The sequence below is a fragment of the Mustela lutreola genome, chromosome 2, assembly GCF_030435805.1.
Source record: "Mustela lutreola isolate mMusLut2 chromosome 2, mMusLut2.pri, whole genome shotgun sequence".
In the NCBI taxonomy this organism is placed as follows: Eukaryota; Metazoa; Chordata; class Mammalia; order Carnivora; family Mustelidae; genus Mustela; species Mustela lutreola.
Window position 1 is genome coordinate 214,725,647 of NC_081291.1, and position 21,983 is coordinate 214,747,629.

Genomic DNA, 21,983 nt, shown 5'->3' on the forward strand with positions numbered 1-21,983 from the left:
TGGCCTAGGAGTCTAGAGAAGATAGAAGTCACCACACCAAGAATGATGAGATGTCCCCTTTGCCTTAAGGTTACGACACCACCACCACCACCCTATACTGTCAGAGGCCATAACCACCTTGGGGCCAGGGAAGAGAAATCTCAGAAATTTAGAATTTGGGTTTATTTTGTTTTCTTTTTCTTCTAGAAAGACTAAGCATAATTGAGAGGGCCTTTTAAATTTAGGATCTAGGTAATAAAGCTTATCAGAGTAAAGACCAGAAGGAAGACAAATAAGTTCTAGACAACATAAAGGAACTAGCTTTATTCCCTGCTCATCCAGGTTATACAAGGAGTTTGGAAAACCTTTCACACGCGCGTGCACCCACCCGTCCACTCACACACACACACACACACTTTTATGTCTTTTGATTTTTTTCTGACCCCGTTGGTTAGAAGATGACCTTAAATTTATAGGGGAAACCACAAGAAGGCAAACAATCCAATTAAAAAGTGAATAAAGGACTTGAATAGACATTTTTCCAAAGAAGATACACAAATGGCCAACAAATACATGAAAAGATGTCCAGTGTCATTAGTCATCAGAGAAATGCAAATCAAACTCACAAAGAGATACCACTTCAAACCCACCAGGATGGCCGGATTTAAAATTTTTTTTAAATTTAAATTAAATTAATTAACATACAGTGTATTATTAGTTTCAGAGGCAGAATCCAGTGATTTATCAGTCTTATATAATACCCAGTGATGATTCCATCACGTGCCCTCCTTAATGTCCATCACCCAGCTACTCCGTCCTCCCAGCCCTCCCCTCCAGCAGCCCTCAATTTGTTCCCTATGATTAAGAGTCTCTTACGATTTGTTTCCCTTTAGATTTCATCTTGTTTCATTTTTTTCCTCTCTTCCCCTATGATCCTCTGTTTTGTTTCTTAAATTCCACATATGTATGAGATCATGTGATACTTGTCTTTCTCTGATTGACTTATTTCACTTGGCCTAATACCCTCTAGTCCCATCCACATCATTCCAAATGGCAAGATTTCATTTTTAATGGCTACATAATATTCTGTTGTGTGTGTGTGTATTTGCCATATATATGTGTATATATATATATACATATATATATATATATGTGTATATGTGTGTACTATATATGTATATATACCACATCTTCTTTATCCATTCATCTGTCATTGGACATCTGGGCTCCCTCCACAGTCTGGCTATTGTGGAACTGCTGCTATAAACATTGGGGTGCAGGTGCCCCTTTGTATCACTACATTTGTATCCTTGGGATAAATACCCAGTAGTGCAGTTGCTAGCTCATAGGGTAGCTCTATGTTCAACTTTCTGAGGAACCTCCATACCGTTTTCCAGAGTGGCTGCACCAGCTTGCATTCCCACCAACAGTGTAAGAGGGTTAGGATGGCCAGATTTAAAAAAAAATGGAAAACATTAAGTTTTGTTGAGGCTGTGGAAAAATTTGAAGCCCTGTACGTTGCTGATGGGAATGTAAAATGGCAGGTCCACTGTGGGAAAGTGTTTGTGATTTCTCAATAACTTAAACATAGAGTCTCTATCTGACCCAATAGTTCCACTTCTAGGTATATATACAGGTGTATATATACACCTCAAAACCGAGAACAGGTGTTCAAGCACATAGTTGCTCACAAGTATTCATAGCACATTTTTAGCAATAGCCAAAAGCTGAAAGAACCCAACTATTCATCAACAGATGAATACATCAAAGAAATATGGTCTTATCCACAGTGTAGAGTGTTATTTAGCCATAAAAAGGAGCGAAGTACTGATATATGTTCGAACAAGGAAGAACCTTGAAAACATGACACTAAGTGGAAGAAACCAGACACAAAAGACCACATATTGCATGATTCTATTTATTTGAAATGTCCAGACTAGGCAAATCTCAGACAGAGAAAGCGGATTCGTGGTTGTCAGGGGCTTGTAGGGAGGGAGAAAAGCAGAAGGACTGCTTAGTACGTATAGGGTTTCCATTTGGGGTTCTAGAAAGTTCTGGCATGAGATCATGGTGATGGTTGTACATTGTAAAGATATTTAATGCCACAGAATTATATGATTCAAAATAGTAAACTTTATATTATGTGTATCTTTATATCAACCCCATATTAAATACCAATCCCATTTTAAACATTGACCCTATATGAAATGGAATATTGACCCTATATTAAAACTTGTACCCACTAGGTGCTTACTGCATGCTTGCACTTGGTGTAGACTCTCTCAATTTGGTCCTCATAGCAATCCTAGGAGGTGATGTCATTATTCTTGTTTGCAGGAGAGGACATGACCTACAGAACTACCTACAGGACTGCCCAAATCCCAGGGAGTGTGACTCAGGAACCCAAGCAGCAAGGTAAGAAAGAGCGAAAGGCTTCTAAGTCCTCCCTCCTCCTTAGGACATCAGCTAAGAGCTTGGGACACAGCACCAACTTGTGGTAACAGAGGAAGATCCTCCCTACGTCATCAGGCTGAGCATCAGGAGGTCCTGTTCAGGCTTTGGTCTCTGATGAAAGGTAAAACAGCGATGGGAAAGGACATCTGGAAGGAGACACCTTCCCAAAGCCTATTGGGAGGAAGCCAAAGGTCACAAGGATAATCATCCTTGAAGGACTAGATGGCGATACTTGGATTGTGAACAGAGGTCCTCCCCCATGACACATGTGGGCTAAACCCAAGGGTTACTGCTTCTTTAGTGTTTCCCAGCCCTGGAGGCCAGAGTCCTTCCTCTCCAGCACTACACATTAGTTCCTACAAAAAAGGGCCCAAGCAGGCCAGCTGAGAAAGAGTGGTGGGAGTGACACGAGGCAGGGGGCCACCATGCATGGCCAGCTGTCCCCTGAAAGGACTTCAGGGTGATGGCCAGCTCTGTCCCTTCTATAACAGACTGGTGGCCAGCACTCCAGTTGAAGGACAAGCTTCAAGTGAAGATATGATAAACAGAAAGGATGTACCCTTGGTATTGGCCATCCCAGCCCTGGGTCACCATGCCTGGGTCCCCAGTGAAATCCCATACAGTGTTCCCCCTTCTGAAGATGATCATCAGAGCCTGCTCTTTGAAGGGCAGCAATAAGGAGTCTCTGGCCAGTAACTGGCATCAAAGCCACAGTCCGTGGTAGGATATCCCTAGACTCCTGTCCTTGCAAAAAACTCGCTGATGAGATTCTAACTTTGGCCTCTTCTGAGTCACTAAAATAGAAGTGGCAAATACTCTCATGCCAACGCCTCTTCATTGTCATGGCTTCCTGGGGCGCAGGGCTGAGAAGGATTCCGAGCCCGTGTCTCAGACTCAGGAGGAAAGATAACTGCTCTTGATTGGTTAGTGAGGTCTGCAGTGGGCACCTAGCCGCGGAGGTGGCCGGCTCCTGTGAAATGGTGGCTCAGCTGCGGGTTGCGATAAACCTCCTTATCATCCTAGTTGTTCACGGAAAGAAGTCCAAGAACATTCGTGTCGCTAGAAAATTTCTGGAGGTGATGATCACCGGGGCGGTTGTGGGGGTGGGGGTGGGGGAAGCAACTGCCAGAAAGACTCCTTTCTTCTCCATCATCTTGTGCTCCTGAGAAGGGCGGCAGGTCAAGGGCTATTTCCTCCTCTCTCCCCAAGGAGCGAACTGGATTGCTGGCCAGAGGGGCCTCTTTCTCCAAGGCCTTTCTGGAACTCTCGTTAGCCCAGGGCAGCTGCAGCCACACACTTCGTCTCTCGTCATGGAAAGCTGAAGCTTCTCGGAGCCCAAGCTAAACACTGGCTGCTGCAGAACATCCCGTTTTCATGAGCCCCCGGTGAATTGAAACCCAGAAGCCAGCAGCACACCTGCCAATTATTACAGTTAATTCTGTGCAGGCCTGACTCAGGAACCGAGACAGAGAGTTCTGTTTGCTGCCGGGGGCTGCGCAGGGCGGGCGGGAGTGGCAGAGGCCCTGGGCTGTGAATACCCCCGTGTGTGCCCGCACCGGGCCTGGCAGCCGCTGTGCCCTCCCTTGCCCCGGGAGCCTGGCATCCAAGTGTGACTTCAGTGGGGCCTCCTTCCCCCTCACTCTGTATCTGTGATCAGAGATGTGGATGGTCCAGAACTTTTCTTTTTCCTTCTGCCTTCCTCAGCCACCCCCTTAAGGACTCCGAGAAGAACCCTTTATTGTTTTTTTCCAAAGAGAAAGAGTACAAGACACTCAGCTTAAAACCGTGGGGTCTTTCTGTTGCCTTTTCTCCTCAGACGTGTTGCCTTGGAAGATCCTGTTGATTGGGGCAGAGGACAGTCGCCCCTTTGCTCCTTGGAAGCTCCTTCTGTGGTGGGCCGCCACCAAGTTCTAGCTTGCTCTTGCCTGGCTCAAGGTGACCTTGAATCTGACTGCTCCAGGTTCTCTCTCCTGAGTTTTTCCAGGCCTCCTTTGGTTGGTTAATTAATCCATCCATTCATTAGTTCATTTGCTTCTATGAAGCCAGGTAACTGGGCTGGGCATGGGAAGCTAGGGAAGACGGGTTTCCTGTCCTCCAGATTCCAGACGGAAAAGAGACTGTAAGCAAATGATCACACAATGATTGAGTTTAATCCCAGGGATTAAACCCTGTCCCCCAGGAAGGCAGTGAGCACACATCAGACATTATAGTAGCCCCTGGTGTGGGGGGCAAACATATCAGGAGGGAACTTAGTCTAGACCGAGCGGGCGTCCTGTCAAGGATGTTGACCTCGACTCCCTTGGCATTTGCGGTGATTAGGATGAATCGGACAGTGGATCTGGGTCAGTGGGACAGCAATTCTCGGGAGAAGAAAGAGTGTGCAAAGGGCCCCAAGCTACATGGCTCTTTCCAAAGCTGAGAAGACCAAGGAGGCTGGAGAAGGAAGAGCCATGAGGAGCCCAGCATGGGCGGCCACACCCAGCCAGGGAGCCGTGTGAACGAGGGCCTCTCTGGGCCTCAGGGAGTCCACGCAGTGATCAGCACCCCTGTGGCCCTTCTGCTCCTGCTCTCTAGTCCCCTGGCCCCTGGATGGCGTCTTCCCGTGACTCAATAACCCAAGCCATTGGCCAGCTTGATTGCCCACACCGGCCACTCTGCTGGGGCCAAGTCTGGTATAACGATGTTAAGATGCTGACCCTGACCCACAAGAGCTCTCCCAGGGCTGCAGTGGATGGACCCAGGGCTGGGGGATCTCAGTGCCCAGAGGAGGGCACCATGACCGCTTCCAGCCGGGGAGGGTTTGGGGAATGTCCAGAAGGGAAGCTTGCGCTGCTTCTAGAAGAACAGGCCTCCCAGTCACAGAGCGGAGGGTGCAGAGATGTGAAAGCCATGGTGAGCGGACGGAGCGTTTCACGGAGCTGTACATCTACTGTCCCTAGAACGCTTGAGCCTCTTTATGGACCCAGGAAGTGCAACCGCCTGTTGGAACAAATCCTCTCCTGGTGGGGCAGGAGCGGGGGTTCATTCCAGACCCCATGCAGGAAGAAGAGGCAGCCCAGAGGGGACAGTGCAGTGCTGGTCTCTCTTGGATGACAACTCCATCCTCTGTGACCGACAGCAACAAAAGACGCCAGGTTGTGGCTCCTCTGCTCTCCCATGCACCTGCCATGTGCCTACCCAGGGAGACAGCTCGGCCAGAAAACCAATCTAATCAACCTCATACCCGCCAGGGTCCCAGGGCTCCCATATTCTGTGCTCCCCTCTGGCCCGGGGCTGCAGCGAACGTCGCCTCGCAGTGGCCCAGCTCCCCGAGCCACCTTAATCACACGGTATAAGCATCTATTTTAGTTACATAAACAGAGTTGTCTACATTTGGATCCCGGGGCTGGCTGCTGGAATTTGTAAACAGCGTGGTGTACGAGGCTTGAAGCTAGTTGCCAGGACGCGCTCCTTTCCCACCGCCTGTTGTCCAGTTTTCCCTTTTATAGAGAGTCTGGCTGGGAAAGAGAGACAGAACTTATTTGGGAATAGAGGACAATCTCTCCGGCAAATTCCTTTCTCCCACTCCTGCAACCACTACCTCCTCTTCTGAAATTTTGAGGTCTGGTGCAAAATGAAGAGGGCTCTTGAGTTATGGGTCCCTCCTAAATGCTAGCTTCTCATAAACCTAAATCTAAACCCCACGGAAAACAAACTCGGGGAGATTTTATTCCCAGAAGGGTAACCAGGAATTTGGAATTGGAGGCAGGTTCTGAACACTACTGGACACTGCTGTCCCTCTCATAGCCGAGACCCCGCATGACATCTTTGGCTCCAAGCAAGGGCTTGTAAGTTTCCAAAGTAATGACATTCTGGGAACCACAGAGAAGCAGTAACCTCGAGGGGGAGAGGGGCATTCATTTGTTTTTCTTTTCATTTAATAACCATTATTGAGGTATCTGTTCAGATTAGATGCTGCGTCTGGCACTGCAAGTCTTAGAAGGGATATGACACGGATCGTTGGCCTCATAGTCCAGCAGAGGTGGCACGTCAGGACCCATTGTGAGAGATCCGGGATGCCAGAGTGTTGAGGTTTACTGGGCACCCATTTGCTGAGCAAATGAATGAGTCACAACTAACGCCGCGGAGAAGGAAGCCTGTCACCAGGACTGAAGTCAAATCTTAACCTAAAATTCAGCGCAGGGTCACTTCTGCTCAAACCGACAGCCGGGATCGCAAACGGTCCCACTTTGCCTGGGATCAAGGGTATTCTCGTGGGTGCAGACTGGAAAAGAATTCCCAGACGAGCCTGTACAAGTGGGGCAGCTGGTTGAAACGGCAAAGAAAAGAGAATTAGGGAGAAGAACTCCTGAATAGAGGGACATAAGGGGGCGCTGGGGCCAGAGGCCGGTGTGAAAGAAGCACTCGCCTTGCCCCGTCCGTGTGTTTTCGTTCTGGAGAACAAAGAACCAGAACGTAATTCATCCACACAGAAAGAAACAGGGCAATTAGGAGATTATAAGGAGCTGGGCATCGCAGGCAAAACAAGAGGGCTTCAGTAATTAAAATATCCCCAAACAAGCTCAGTAGTAAACAGAAGTGCAGATAGGTCTGAACTCTGTCTCTGCAGAGAACTGCAGGGAAATTCATAGCTTTTAAGCATTCAAAATGCAGGAAGGGTCTGGAACAGTGATCTGTTTCTCAAGAATATCCATATATGGAAAAGTTGAAGTTTGGAGAACCAGCAGTTTTAAACAGTTGATGTTTAGTGGGAAGGTGCTATGTTCCACCTTGAGGTTGCATTTCCTAGCTTTTTGCTGTAAAGTGTAAGCCTTTCAGAAAGATGTGCAGATGTTACTATGTGATGATTTGATTTTTAAGGATGTCTGCTATTTGAAAAAAATAAAGTAAAATAACGTGCTAGAAACGCTGGAGTTGTGCTGGAAGCTCGCACGGGCGATGGAATCAGCAGCGGCTTCAGGGAAGTCAGACTGGTCCCCGCGGAGGGAAAAGCTTAGCGTTGGCGCCACCTGGTGTCCGCTCTGCGAGTTTCAGGCATGGAACCCAGGGAGAGGTGCACTGCGCATTGAAACTCAGACAATGACCGGGAAGGCCACTTCGCCTACACCCCAAAGAATATTTTATGCACGCTGTGTATAATAACGACTTATACCTTGGTCTCGTATTCTGAAACTTTTGAGTTTGGTGATGACTTCTCCAGCCATTTTTCCTCATCTGTCGAATGGGGCTCATTGCCCCCGCCTTGCAGACTTGGGGTGAATTTCCTTCATAAAGTGCCTCGCACATAGCCTGACACACAGAAGGTGCGCCACAGATGGAAGTAGCTGAGCTAGAGGCAATGGGTCTTGACATGACTGCTGGGCAGGAGGCCGGGTGAGCCTGGGGAAGTGGGCTGTGGGCTGTAACTTCAGATTGTATTTGAACTTCGGTGCTGTTAGTAATTTCCTGAAGGAAGACGATGCACTGAGAGCTGTGTGCGCTTTGGAAGGTGCAGCCGGAGCCTGGTTTCTTCAATGGCAGCAAAGCACAAGGTCAAGTTTTCGGGGCAAGACATCCCCCTGGGGCTTGAACAAGGCTCTCAGGTCCTGCCCTGAGAGCAGGACCTTTCACAAGTTTCCAGAGATGTCGTAAAGTGGAGGCAGTTTTGCCGGAGCCTGGGACTCAGGGAGCGCGGTACAAGTAACAGAAGAATTGGACAAAGGGACAAGGGGTGGTCAGACCCCTCCCCCACATCTGCATCCTCCCTGAGCAGAATCAATGGAGTAGACTGCACAAGAATATAGTTCTAATCTCCTATAGTTTTAATCTTCTAGAATCCCAAGAGTTCATAACTCTGGGTACAAAACATAGAGCTTCGCTGGTGAGAATATAGAACAACAAGAATTTTCATTCGTTGCTGGTCAGAATGTAAAATGGTGCAGGATCTCTGGAAACTAATTCGGCAGTTTCTTATCAAACCAAACATGCCTCTGTGATCTGATCCAGCAACCGCTCTCTTGAATGTTAACCCCAGAGCAATGAAAACTTACATTCACGCCCAAATCTGTATATAAATGTTCATAGCAGCTCTATTCACAATAGCAAAAAACTGAAAACAACTCAAATACCTTTCGGCAGAAGAGTGTTGAACATCTGTCGACTGGAGTAAAAGTCAGTGGGCAGCGTGGATGTACCCAACTCACTCAGATCTCACGGAAATCACGCTGAGTGGGCGAAAAGCCCATCTCAAAGGGTTTTATAGTGTACAATCCTACTTATTATAGAACATTCTAGAAGTGGCAGATTTATAGAGAGGGCAACCAGGGAATAGGGATACAAGAAAGGGGTGCAAGTGGAAAAGGGGGACGTGGAAAGGTTAGTTTCTTAATGGTGATGAGGGAAGCTTTTACCCCGATGGTGGTGTTGGTTCCACAGATGACGTAACAGTTGAAGACGCATCGAACTACACACACGCGCACACTCAGATGAGTGCAGGTTAAAAATGGTGAAATCTGGATTTGGTCTGTGGGCTAGTTGACAGCCCTGTATCAATATCCGTTTTCCAGGTTTTTTTTTTTTTTTAAGCTTTATTTATTTGTGACATGGAGGGTAGAGGCAGAGGAAGAGAGTGTCTTAAGCAGACTCGGCTTGATCTCACGATGCTGAGATCATGACCTGAGCAGAACCCAAGAGTAGGAGGCTTAACTGACTGAGTCACTCAGGGGCCCCTGGTTTCCTGGTTTTGATATTATATTCTGGTTGTGTATGATGTCACCACCGGGGAAGGCTGGCTGGAGGGCAGGTGGGACTCCGCATTTTTGCCACTTCCTCCGAATCTATCATGATTTCAAAATAAAAATAATAAACAAGAAAGACATAGCATGGTTGTATTCATCATGTTCTGAAACCAAAATTTAAAAAGAGGTCAACCCAAAGTCTTCCCGAGGGGTGTTGGCAGTGAGGGCAGGCAGGAAGGAGTGCTCTCCCACCCAGAGCAGCACGAGCCCGTTTTTATCAGCTTTGTACAACTGAACACCTCTGGACTCAGTAGCTTTATGAGTCACGCATGCTTGACAGCATTGTGGGGACACAGTGTGGCTGTTCTGAACATGGCAGCCTCTAGTGTAGACTCTGTTTCTCTAGCCCTAGAGGAGGGGAACCTATCAAGCTTGAAGGACCATACAATAGAAAGTGGTCCTCAGGAATTCTCCAGAACTGGACAGCAGGTGCCCCTGAGCCATCCCTTTTCTGGATACTCGGTAAAGTTGTGCTTTCTCCTTAACGTTGCTAACCAGAAGAGAATTCCTTCATTTTTTTATTTGATTTTCCTGTGGTAAGAACATTTAGCATATGCTCTACCTTCTCAATGATCTTCACGTGCACGACACTGCATTGCTGACTCCAGGGACCATGATAGACAGCAGATCTCTGGAAATTTCTCATCTTGCCTGACTGAAACCTTGTGCCTGTTGGGCAGTCGCTCCCCATCTCCACGTCCTGCTAGTTCCCGGCAACCACCATTCTACTCTCTGATTCTCTGAACTAGTTTAGACATTTCAGAGAAGTGCAAACAGACAGTGTTTGTTTTTCTGTGACCGGCTGATTTCACTCAGCATCATGTCCTCTGGGTGTCTCTGTGTTGTCACAGAGGAGTTTCCTCTTTAAAGGTGGACTAATATTCCATCATACGTGTACACCGCACGTTCTTCACTCATTTATCTATCGATGATCCATATCTTGGCTGCTGGGCACAGTGTCGCAATGCACATGGGGATACAGATATCCTTCAAGATCCTGATTTCAGTTCTTTGGGATAAATTCCCAGACCTAGGGTTCCTGGATCATACTGTAGTTCTAGTTTTAATTTTTTGGATGACCCTCCACACTGCCTTGTGTAGCAACTTTTCACTCTTTGTCCCCATTCATCCACTTCTAAGAGGGACCTCATAAATCAGCACATGCTCGTCCCTGTATGAATCTCTCCACTGGTTTCCCAGCTTCTTCAGAATAAAGTCCAGAATGCCTGATGCCATAGAGGACCTAGCCCCTGGTCCCCTTCTCTGACCTCTTCTTCATCTTGTAGTCTGATCCTGTCTCCCTGCTCTTCTATTTCCACCATAGGATCTGTAATAGTTTCGGATTGTTGCTATAAAAAAATACCATAAACTAAGTAACCTAAACAACACAAATTTATTCTCTTGAAGTTCTGGTGGTCAGAAGTCCAAGGTGTGGGTAGGATGGCTCCTTCTGGAGGCTCTGGAGGGAGAGCCTGCTTCTTCTGGAATTAGGCTGCCCTAATGGAAGAAGGGTGGTGGCCTTTCTTCATACCACACCAACCTCTACTTTCACATCACCTCTAACTGACCCTCCTATGGTCCTCTACTGAGGACCTTGGTGATTGTATTAGACCTGCCCAGACAATCCAGGGTAATTTTCTCATCATCACAAGACTATTATCCAATCACAACCACAAAGTCCCTTTTACCACACAAAGGAAACATGTTCACAGGTTCCAAGGATTAAGGTGCGGACATCTATGACGGGCCGTTATCCAGCTGACCACAGCACCTTGGCATCGGCTGTTCCCTTTCCCTGGAATGCTCTTCCCCACATCTTCACACGGATCACTTCTTCTTCACTTCAAATGACATCTTCTCAGACAGGTGTTTTCCTGCTCTCCCAATCTGTCACCAGTCCCCCTACTTTATTTTCCTTGTCTTTTTTATAGTCTGAGTTGGGCAGGGATGCCACGTACTGTGGCGTAGGTTGGGCAGTGCGTAATGGGAGGAGGGCGGCTTGAAGAAAGTAGACTGAATGGGAGCCATGGAGGGGTAGGGATTAAAGGGGAAAAAAAATCATAATTTACTCCTTGAAAACCAAAATTTGTATAGGAGAGAGGTGACTGGGTCATCAAGGAACAATATTTCCATCACCATAGAAATGCAGTCTGAATGTGGATTGAACTGTAAACTGTGATATACTGGAAGGGTGTGGAGAAGTTAAGAGGCTGTGGACATAGAGTTACCCACCGTAATAGTAGGTCAGTAGGTAAAGCCTACATGGGCTATCTCCTACTAGGATCGGTTTGAGCAGAGTGACATTGACTGACTTGAAATTCTCCAAAGTCAATTACTCGACTTCCTACATTCCCCGTTACTCGCCACTAGCAGTTGCGAGCCTTTTGATTTGTAACATAGTGGTGCCCTAAAAACAGTACTAGTAGCTTGAAAGGCAGGTTCAATTCTAGACAGTCTTCCACTGTTCTTATCTTTCGAAGGAATTTTGGGTTTATTAGTGCTGGATGTGGCACTGAGTCACATCCAATTTTAAACCCAAAGCAGACTCAACTCTCTGGGCTTTAAAAACATATGCCATATGTAGGCAGAGGAGCTCTGTAAAGGTGTGGGTTGTAATTTGATTTTCAAAGAGAACATTTGCTTTTATGAAACTCGCTTTCTGGCAGATACCACTTTGCTCTCCTGTTGGAGACAATGCAGAGCGGATCTACCGAGAGCCTTTTGCAGAGGCCAGGTGGCCTGGAGCCTTTCAGGGGGAGACATGAAACAGCTCTGACCTCCTCCCGTTGTCTTCCCCAGCCTGCAGCAGATGCTTGGGTTGGGTTTATACTCCGTTTCTGCAACCACTTTGTCAGTGCTCATCTCATTCCAGTTGTGTGAATTGAGTATCAGGGCACAAGTAGGAGCTATCTAAAAATAAACCACTACGGAGGTCCTCTTCACACAGTGCTTAAATATTCTTTTCCTTGGTGAGGTCTGCTCAAGATCTGCTTCTCACTGCCATGTCCTTCTGCATCCTTCTCTTAAAAATAACAGCAGAAGGTCCTACTTCTAAAATACTAAAAAAAAAATCCAGAGATTGGGAATATAACTAATTTGCTCACCTGGTTTGTCAGCCTCCAAAGCCAAGCTCTCAGCCTCTATGATGTACTGCCTTCCAGTTCGGCCTCAAATTACTGAAGTGTAGACTTGCACGCCGTTTTGATTCTCCTCAACTTTGCCCTAGGAGAAGGCAAGACACCAAATTAAATGGTCAAGACCTGTTCAGGAGTGAGGGAGACTTTGGTCTCTGCTCCTCGCTTCCACCAGCAGGTGGCAGAGTCGCCCCAGTGGACTGTCCCTGGGAGCCCTTGGAAGGGCTTCCGTTTCTATGGAGATGCTTTCCACCCCGCTGGACCATCCAAGCGTTTTTGTGTGGTTGAGGTTGCCTAATTGTGTTCAGTGAAGACAATCTATGAGGACATATGACGTCATGAGAGGCTGGCGTGGAGTTACAGAGAAACTTGCATTTCTTTAGCTCACATCCACTATGTTAACTACTACGAATTGTAGATAATTTGAGATCCCAGCCACTTTTCTCTTGCCACCCAGTGCACCTCAAGCCACATCGCTCAGATCACCGTTTGATGACAAAATTCCATTGTAAAACACAGGTCCTCTTACTTTGCACAGCTATATGACAGAGGGATGGGCAGCCCTCTGACCTTGGCGTGATTTTGGTTGTATGTCACTACTGTGGCCACCATTCAGGGTTAGGTGGCTCTACCTCTATGTCATCCCGACCTCTGGAATTCTTGTGCCTGGATTCCTTAGCTGTAAAGCTCAGGGTCCCTTACATTGTGTTGTTATGACTGCATGAGCCTAAGACAATGAAAGCATTTGAGAAGGACCGGACACATGATAACATCCTAATTCCAAGGACTCCCACCATGATAGAAAAGGATCTTTTGGTAAGCAGAGAGCATTTAGCTTTTTTGGGGTCTTTCCATAATTCCCTGGACTTGCTTCCGTGTTCTTTGTACAATACCCTTATTGTGGCCAGTTTCTATTGTGTAAGATAACAATGTTGCTCTAAAGCCACATGAAAATGGTCTCAAAGAGTGGGTATTTAAAGAAAATTAGGTTTGGAGCACCTGGGTGGCTGAGTCGGTTAAGCATCTGCCTTTGGCTCAGGTCATGATCCCAGGCTGCTGGGATTGAGCCCTGCATGGGGCTCCCTGCTCAGTGGGAAGCCTGTCTCTCCCTTTCCCACTCCCCCTGCTTGTGTTCCCTCTCTTGCTGTCTCTCTCTCTGTCAAATCAATAAAAATAAACTTAAAAACTTTAAAAACAAATAAAATTAGGTTTATGAGCAGGTGGTTAGCATAGGGGTGTTGGCCTGGAGGCATACTGGCCTTCCCCTCAACCCACATTCCCAGAGATGGCCGTGTTTATCTCATCTCTCTGGGATGCTTGCCCTCGGCACAAGTCCTGCAGGGAACAGTGCTGTCCACCAAGCCTTTCCCTGAGGAGGGGGCCTCACTGTGGCCAGGCAGTGTCCTGGCTGGGGCTGGCATCACGGGGCCCAAGGAGAGAATTTTCCTCTACCCAATGCCAGCCTCCAAGTAGGTACACCCCATCAGGCACCAAGGTTAATTCCCAAAGGCCGGCCCGTATTTAACTTTCCACGTGAGATTAGATTAAATATTTGGGTTCATAAAAGCCTAGATTGCAGACCGCGGCTCACAAAGGCTTGGTTGGCTGCAAGCAGAGGGGGGCCTGGCAGGCTGAGATTTATGCAGAGTTCCTGAGAGCTTGCCAACACCAACCAGGAGGTTTAGAACAGCCTGGCTTTGTAGCAGGGGATTTTGTACTGCCCACGCACTGCCTAGGTAAGCTTCCACAGCAAATTAGTTTCTGAGAAATTAAGTAACAAAGCAATCGATTTCCCTTCCCAGAAATTATAAAAGGAGTGATTTTCCTGGTACAAGATGGCTTTTGCTTCTTTTCTTCTTTTTTCTCTCTCTCTGTTCTTTTCCTTCTACTCCTTCTTATTCTACTTCCTCTTCTTCTTCTTCTTCTTCTTCTTCTTTTTTTAAGATTTTATTTATTTATTTGACAGAGAGACACACAATGAGAGAGAAAACACAAGCAGGGGGAGCGGAAGGGGGAAAAGCAGACTTTCTGCTGCGCAGGGAGCCCAATGTGGGGCTTCATCCCAGAACCCTGGGATCATGTTCTCAGCCAGAGGCAGACGCTTACAACTGAGCCGCCCAGGCACTCCTACTTCCTCTTCTTTTTCTCCTTGTCCCCCTCATTCTTATTCTAATTCTTGGGATTGTTTGCCTTCCTCATTTCTTCATGCTCTGATAAAAATTTTGAAAGTGTTTTGGTGGAATGTTCATGGTAAATGCAGATAATCACATCCTTTTCTATTCTTAATATAAAAAATGAAAGACTTTGGGGGTACAGTCAGTTAAGTGTCTGACTCTTGATTTTGGCTCAGATCGTATCTTGGGGTCATGAGATCGAGCCCTGTGTCTGGTTCGGTGCTGAATGTGGAACCAACTTAAGATCCTTTCTCTCCCTCTCCCCCCTCGCCCCTCCCTGCTACTATGCACTCCCACTCTCTCTGAAACTCTAAAAAAACAAACAAACAAACAAAAACCAAAAAAAATAAACAACAAAAGCCTTTGCTCCTTGTTAGACTCAGGTGATGCTAACGGTCCACCATCTTTCCTTCTTTCCTTTGGAAGATTTATTATTATTATTATTATTTTTTTTTATTTGATGGGGGTATGGGCAGAGAGAGAGGGAGAGAGTCTTAAGCAGACTCCCTGCTGAACATGGAGCCTGAGATGCGGAACTCGACCTCATGACCCTGAGATCACGACCTGAGTTGAAACCAAGAACAGGTCGCATAACTGACGGCACCACGCCAGGTCCCCACCACCATCTTTCAAGAACTCAGAACTTTGGGGTTTGGGATCAAGTGGGTGTTACCTTCCTCACAGTGTCCAGATTGTCTTTGTTGTGAATGACACACACCTGTGACAAACACAGCTGGAAATAGGGGATCATTCTGTGTCCTGAAGATAGGGCGCAGCTACTTGATGTGCAGGAGCTGAAACGGGGGTCTCGGTCTCACTTCTTTAACTCAGCTGAGCTGCCTGGTCACAGGCGATGGAAATGGGGCATTACTGGAATGTGTGACCTCTGCTAGAGCACTGAGGGTGCTGGATGCTAACCTGGGTGACTTGGGTTTCTAGTTCCAGAGCCGTGGCCAACATGTAAGTCCTGTGATGCTCGACAGGTGACTTAAGCTCTGTGGGCTATACTTACGGCAACTGCCAGATGAGGAGGCCAGCCTAAATAATCTCTAGAGGCCCATCCTGTTCTTTGACTAAGAATTATTTATTGAAAATGCTTAAAAATATAGGTTCCCCTATGTTAGTTTGAACCATATGAAATTGCCGACACTGCCCATACTTAACATGCAGAAATGGCAATTTCATATGGTTCAATAGAACATAAGTAACGGTCTTCACATTACTAAACACCTACCATGGTGTTCTACTCAGAGAGAGGGATACTATGTGTAACGAATATGATCAGTATCTATCAGTTAAGTAGTTATTCTGAGTATCAAGAATTTAAGCCTATTGGAAATTTCCAGCATAATGTCCATCAGTAAAATTGCTTTCACACAACAATTCGCTTTCTCCTTTGTTATGAAACAAACAAAGGACTATTCAACCATATCTCATGCAACAGTGTTCAAAATATGAATCACCCTTGGACTCAACTTTTTTTGAAAAATTTTTTCACCTCCCTGGTACCAGGGGCCAGGTACTTAATCTACTGAGCCCTTTTCACTCTATAAGTAAGTCTTATCAAGAAGCACCTCCCAATCTGCTTTTTAAAAAATTTATTCGTGGGGCGCCTGGGTGGCTCAGTGGGTTAAAGCCTCTGCCTTCGGCTCAGGTCATGATCCCAGGGTTCTGGGATCGAGCCCCGCATCGGGCTCTCTGCTCAGCAGGGAGCCTGCTTCCTCCTCTCTCTCTGCCTCCTTGCGATCTCTGTCAAATAAATAAATAAAATCTTTAAAAAAAGATTTATTCGTTACTTTAGACAGAGAGAGGTAAGTGGGTAGAGGCAGAGGGAGAGGAAGAAAGAGAGAGAACCTCCAGAGCCAGATCCCACGATCCTGAGATCATGACCAGAGCTAAAATCAACCGACTGAGCCACCCAGAGGCCCCGAGAAGTTTTGCCATGAGCCTTCGTCCATGTTAGAAAAGCTGAACAAATAACCAGTAGTAGCTCCAGCAGCAAGATGCCAAATGCTGCTATGCTCGTACCTTAAACAAACCCAAAGAGCTCCAGGGGAATCCGGCACTGAGGTCCCTCAACTCAAAGGTATTCTGTCACAGGGGATACCCGGTTGGGCTCTAGGGGACCAGGAGTCCCCTGAAACTGAATGTGGAGCTTTGTATGTGCACATGCATACTTTTGGGGAGAAGAATAGAATCAGTTTGTTGAATTTCATTTTTCAAGGAATTCGTGAATCCCCTCCTCTCCTGCAAGTAAGCTGAGAATCACCGTTCTAGTCGTTTCCAGTCGAAACCCATAGTACGTGAGAGAGGACCATTCATTGATTCACCACCATTTGGCGAAGATCTGCGATGTACCAACCACGATGCAGGGCCCTGGGATACAAAGATGAGTAAAACCGTAGATCCCTGCCCCCCAGCAGCTCAAGTTCCCATATAATTGTGATCCAAATGACTTTAGCTCTCTGAACGCCAGTTTCCTGGTCTGTAAAAGGGAGGTGAAAATCCCAGGGTCATAGAGTGGTTTTGAGTATCACATGAATAATTCACAATACATGGGTAATTGAAAACAAGCAAATAGACAAGCGTGGCAGTTTGCAGAAGCAGCACAGAAAAGGATCTCCAGCTGAGACAGAAGCCTGGGGGAAAAGCTCGTGGGTGACGTGACCACAGACAGGGTAGGAGGGTTTGAACGTACCGTACCGCCATTTTTATGTGTGAGCCTGGAGAGACTCAGCTCCTTTGTCCTGTAGAAATTGCATTTCTTTCTTCTCTGCAGGGTGACTCAGGGACATTAGAAGACAGAGGTTACTCCAACGCCCTCTCCTCTCTCCTCTGGGCTCCATCTCCCCTTCCCCTCAATACTTACTGAAAGTGGCTCATTCCTGTTTTAGCTGTGGAATCTCGAGGCTTCCCTTGAGGCACCCTGTCCTGGATGGCCTTGCCGAGACTCGAAACACAGCTCTCCTAGGTCCCCATTCTCTTACAGCCCTGAAAAGACGGGGCCTCACAATGGAGCACTCTTATGGTCAGGCGCTGGCCTAGATTTTTCACAGGTGGTACCATTGCTTTGATGAAAACATTTGCAGAAGGGGGTTGGCCGTGAGCCTACCCTTTGCGCCTGCCCTTCCTCTGTTCAGAGTCGTCACTGGTGGAATTCTGAGCACAGGACACAGCCCACAGAGGAGATATGTGGGAGGCAGTGTGGGAAGATGAGCTCAGAGTACTCAGGAGTTCGCAGTGCTGTCACCTCTCTGGGGAGAGACTCAGATCCAAGGCTGGGCCCCCGTGCAGCCCAGTGCTACTGGAGTAGTTTCCAAAAAGTGCTGTCTGATGAGCAAAAATAACTAGAACAATTCCAATCTTGACAGCACCTTAGCAAAAACATTGCAGGGGAGCTGATTCTCAGCCCAGAAGGGGATTTCCCCCTTATTCTGGCTAATTTTCTGCTGCCTGCCTCTGCTCAGCAGCCTCCCCCAGACCAAATTTCCCTCATCAGTCACTCCTGGGACTTCTCCACCCCTCCACCAGCCCTTCCTTCTGTACACTTAGCGCTTCTGTGTGTTTTTTTTTTTTTCCTTAACTTGTCTATATGTTCTGTTGAGTTTTCTATTTGGCTTCACAAAAGGAAACTGGATTTTCTCTCGATGGTGCAGAAACAGGGAGATAAACAAGCTGGTGAAATCACAAGTTTCTTTATTGGATGAAGAAGTGGAGAAGGGTTGGCAGAAAGAGGGTGAGAACGCTTACAGGTGAAGGAATCATCCCTGTAAAACCAGCCCCGACATAGCACAGAGGGGTGGGTTGTCTTTTGATTGATGAAATAAGTGTGAACGCCTCCAAAATGAAGCAGATCTCATCTCTGGGAGGGTTAAGGAGCCAGCTGTGATGTCTTGAGTAGGATTAAAGCTACCTTAGCTATACTCCTCACAGCAAACTGTTTTATTTTAAGAGAGGAGAAAGCAGTCTTTATTATGTTGCTTTGAACAAGTGCTTGGCATGTACTTTGGGGCAATCTTATTCATTTGTCAAGTTTCCTTTCAACTCTCTAGGCTTTGGGTGGAGGGAAGAGTGAGAGAAAGACCTGGGAGCTCTTGGAATAACAGGACTAATACAACGATTGAAAAAAATCTATTAACTTAGTTACCATAATTCTCAATGAATGAAATGTTGGGAAGGCATCAGAGAAAGACCTGGGTATGTACTTGTGCCCTTTCCACAGGTGGGGAGATCGGAAACCTCTCTTCTTATAAGAGGAAACAAAAGCCCTGTTAAAGAGAAGGGGCATTGTTTTCAGAAAGGCATTAGGCAAACACACTATTGGGTTGTTCAGGCTTTTATTGACTGGGCAAACCTGTAGGTTCTGGATAATCCCAGGTTCTCTTCCTGCCTACATTCCTTCCACTTCTGTTGGCACCTGTTTGCTCCATCAATGCACCATGTTCAGCTCCATTCTCTGAGCTCTCTTATTGCTTTGTTCAGACCTCTTAAAATTCTTTGTTACTTCTCCTTGCTGTTTGTTTGCAGTTCTCCCATGACCCTGAGCTTCCACAGACAGAAATCTCATATGCATTAATCATCTCTGCATTTCCAGTGCCCCTCGTGTGCCCGGCACAGCCATTTATTCATTCAGCATCCATTGCGTGTCTCTGATGTGTCGGGCTCTGTGCCCACATTAGCTGTCCCAAGGCAGGCAAAGAAGATATGCGTCCTGTCCTCATGGAGAAGACAGTGGAGTAGGAAAGATGACACCCTAAGCCAATAATTACACACACACACCAGCAATACACACACATAATTAACACATATACATATATATATAGTTTTATCCTCCATTAAATTTTCTTAAAGTAACTGATCATTGAATTTTTTAAAAGATTTTATTTATTTGACAGAGAGAGAGACAAGAGATCACAAGTAGACAGAGAGGCAGGCAGAGGGGGAGGGGGAAGCAGGTTCCCTGCTGAGCAGAGAGCCCAATGCTGGCTCGATCCCAGGACCATGACCTGAGCCGAAGGCAGAGGCTTAGCACACTGAGCCACCCAGCCACCCCCTCCCTCAAATTTTTATGGTAAGGTAACCCGCATCCAAAAAATGTATCAATTTGCATGCGCAACACTTAAAGAACAACAACAACAAAATGCACTCGATCTATCAATCACCAGCTAGGTAAGAAGAAATATTACCTCTCCCTTTGTATTCCCCCTCACTTTATCCCCTAAAGTAGCCAAATGCAGAAAGAGTCAGTGTTCTCCACCTTGCTCATCTATTTTATCACTCAAATTGCAGCAGGAGGGAGCTATGCCTACTTTATCCAATCTGACACAGACCCTGGAAGATGTCTTCAAAAGGGTGTTTATTACTTATATGGATAACTGGCGCAGGAACACAACAGCTGAGCAAGAAGCCCTACAAGCCAAACTCGATGCTGAGAACTTCTACTACGTCATCCTGTACCTCATGGTGATGATCGGAATGTTCTCGTTCATCATCGTAGCCATCCTGGTGAGCACGGTGAAATCCAAGCGGCGGGAGCACTCCAACGACCCCTACCACCAGTACATCGTGGAAGACTGGCAAGAGAAGTACAAGAGTCAAATCTTGAATCTAGAAGAATCAAAGACCACTTTCCACGAGAACGTGGGTGCAGCAGGGTTCAAAATGGGACCTTGAGAAACAGAATAGGCACAAAGCCAACATCTGATATCTGGGTCTGAAGAGATGCCCTGTTGTGGAGCAAACCCAAGTTGTCATTGGTTAGGAGACACTCAGTTCCTTGCTTGCTGTGGAGAACTTTCACGGAGATCATGTGGCCGCTCAACCAAGATCGATGACATTTTACTCTCGGTGATTTATACTTGCTCATTGGAGCCATATTTTATGTGGAAGACCTCTTTTAAGTTCTGGGCAATGTTAATGGCATTTTAATCAATGTCCACTGTGACAAATGTTGTCAAGTTAGTGAAAATAAAGTCAAATTTGTAGTGAAGGACCTGTGTGATGGCAGTGCAGGGGGGGTGGGGGGGACTAATAAATCACAAACCTTCTTTATTACAAAACACGACTTTGCATGTGATAAATTCACTTTATAAATAACCCAGCTGTATTATCCAGAAGCTGTGGTTCAAAACCGCATCACTCGCTCGCTGGCTTGACATCAGAGTGTTTATTCATTAATTCAGGAATGCAGAGTCTGAAGTGATGAATGAACAGAAACACCAGGTTACTTTATGGGTATTGTTTTCCTGACATTTTTGCTTATTTGGAAGTCTGAAGACAGAACAAACATTTCACAAGGGCAAATCGTCCCCAACGGAGACGTAGCATCTTTAAGAACTACGCAATACAACAGAAACCTATTTTTATTTTTTTTAAAGACTTTATTTATTTATTTGACAGAGAGAGGGAACACAAGCAGGGTGAGTGGGAGAGGGAGAAGGAGGTTTCCTGCTTAGGAGGGAGCCTGATGCAGGGCTGAATTCCAGGACCCTGAGATCATGACCTGAGCCAAAGACAGACACTTAAGGCTGAGCCACCCACACCCCAGAAACCTATTTTTAAATTAACACTTAAAGTTTTCCAGAAAACTAACTCTCCAAAGAGAGTTTTGTTACTTAGAAAAAATTTTTGTTTTGTTACTTAGAAAAATTTTTGTTACTTAAAAAATTTTTGTTTTGTTACTTAGAAAAAATAAGGAAAAGTTGTAACATTGCCTTATAAATAACATATTCTTTCAACTCTATTTATCTCCTTCCATTTATAATTACTTGTTTTCACTTATGTTTCAAGGGACTGATGGTACAGAAAGTGAACTACCCGTGTCCGCTGAAACAGTTCATTACATCCAGAGATTGCATTACAGATGCAGTCCACAGATTAGGTGACTTCATCTGTTAATTAAATCAAGCAATATTTAGCACCTGTCTACTCTACTTGGGCCACTGGCACAGACCCCAGGAGAGTGGAGATGAATGAGACTCCCTTAGCTGGAGTCAACCTACTCATTAGAGAAGGTCAGGTACAGAAACGTCACGATGATAGAACATGACAGGTTATAAAGGAGATCAGCACAGAGTGGGCAGAGCTGGAGCAGAGTTGGAAGGGCAGGCCTAAGTCTACAGTGTCAGAGTCACTGAGAGTAGGAAGTCGGAGCCAGGATAGATGTATGAAGTTGTGGCTTTGTGCCCTCCCCACCTCCTGCCGCTTGGCTTTCTCCTCCGCCATCTACTCAGCCAAAACACAGAAATTGTGAGTAGGACCTCAAGCGTCAGGGTACTAAGACAAAATTCAAGAAAGAAGCCCTTTTTCAAGGCATGCTTATAGGAAGTCTCCCATTGACCCTAAGGATTCTATCTCCAGAGTGAGATATCTACAAGGTATCTGATTCCTAGTAACAAATCTGCAATTATGCCAACACAAGCCTTCCATAGAATGTTACTAAAAACCATTTATATTCCCAGAGCAGA

At 46.3% G+C, this 21,983-nt stretch overlaps 1 protein-coding gene and 1 long non-coding RNA gene across 3 annotated transcripts; one reads left to right on the forward strand and one right to left on the reverse strand.

Moving 5' to 3' along the window:
- Positions 1 to 9,022: 9,022 nt before the first annotated feature.
- Positions 9,023 to 18,615, reverse strand: LOC131825339 (uncharacterized). Its single transcript, XR_009351216.1, has 3 exons — positions 17,216 to 18,615; positions 12,314 to 12,431; positions 9,023 to 9,248 (listed from the first exon to the last, which is right to left on the reverse strand). It is a non-coding gene; the product is annotated as an uncharacterized LOC131825339 (long non-coding RNA).
- On the forward strand, positions 13,907 to 20,506 carry KCNE2 (potassium voltage-gated channel subfamily E regulatory subunit 2). Of its 2 annotated transcripts, XM_059164660.1 has the most exons (3): positions 13,907 to 14,079; positions 16,742 to 17,195; positions 19,807 to 20,506. In XM_059164660.1, the coding sequence occupies exon 3, from the start codon at positions 19,819 to 19,821 to the stop codon at positions 20,188 to 20,190; it is 372 nt and encodes a 123-aa protein (XP_059020643.1). In that variant the 5' UTR covers positions 13,907 to 14,079; positions 16,742 to 17,195; positions 19,807 to 19,818; the 3' UTR covers positions 20,191 to 20,506. The 2 variants fall into 2 exon arrangements, with proteins under 2 accessions (XP_059020643.1, XP_059020642.1); XM_059164659.1 differs by lacking the exon at positions 16,742 to 17,195 and having other exon boundaries at positions 13,911 to 14,079.
- Positions 20,507 to 21,983: the final 1,477 nt, after the last annotated feature.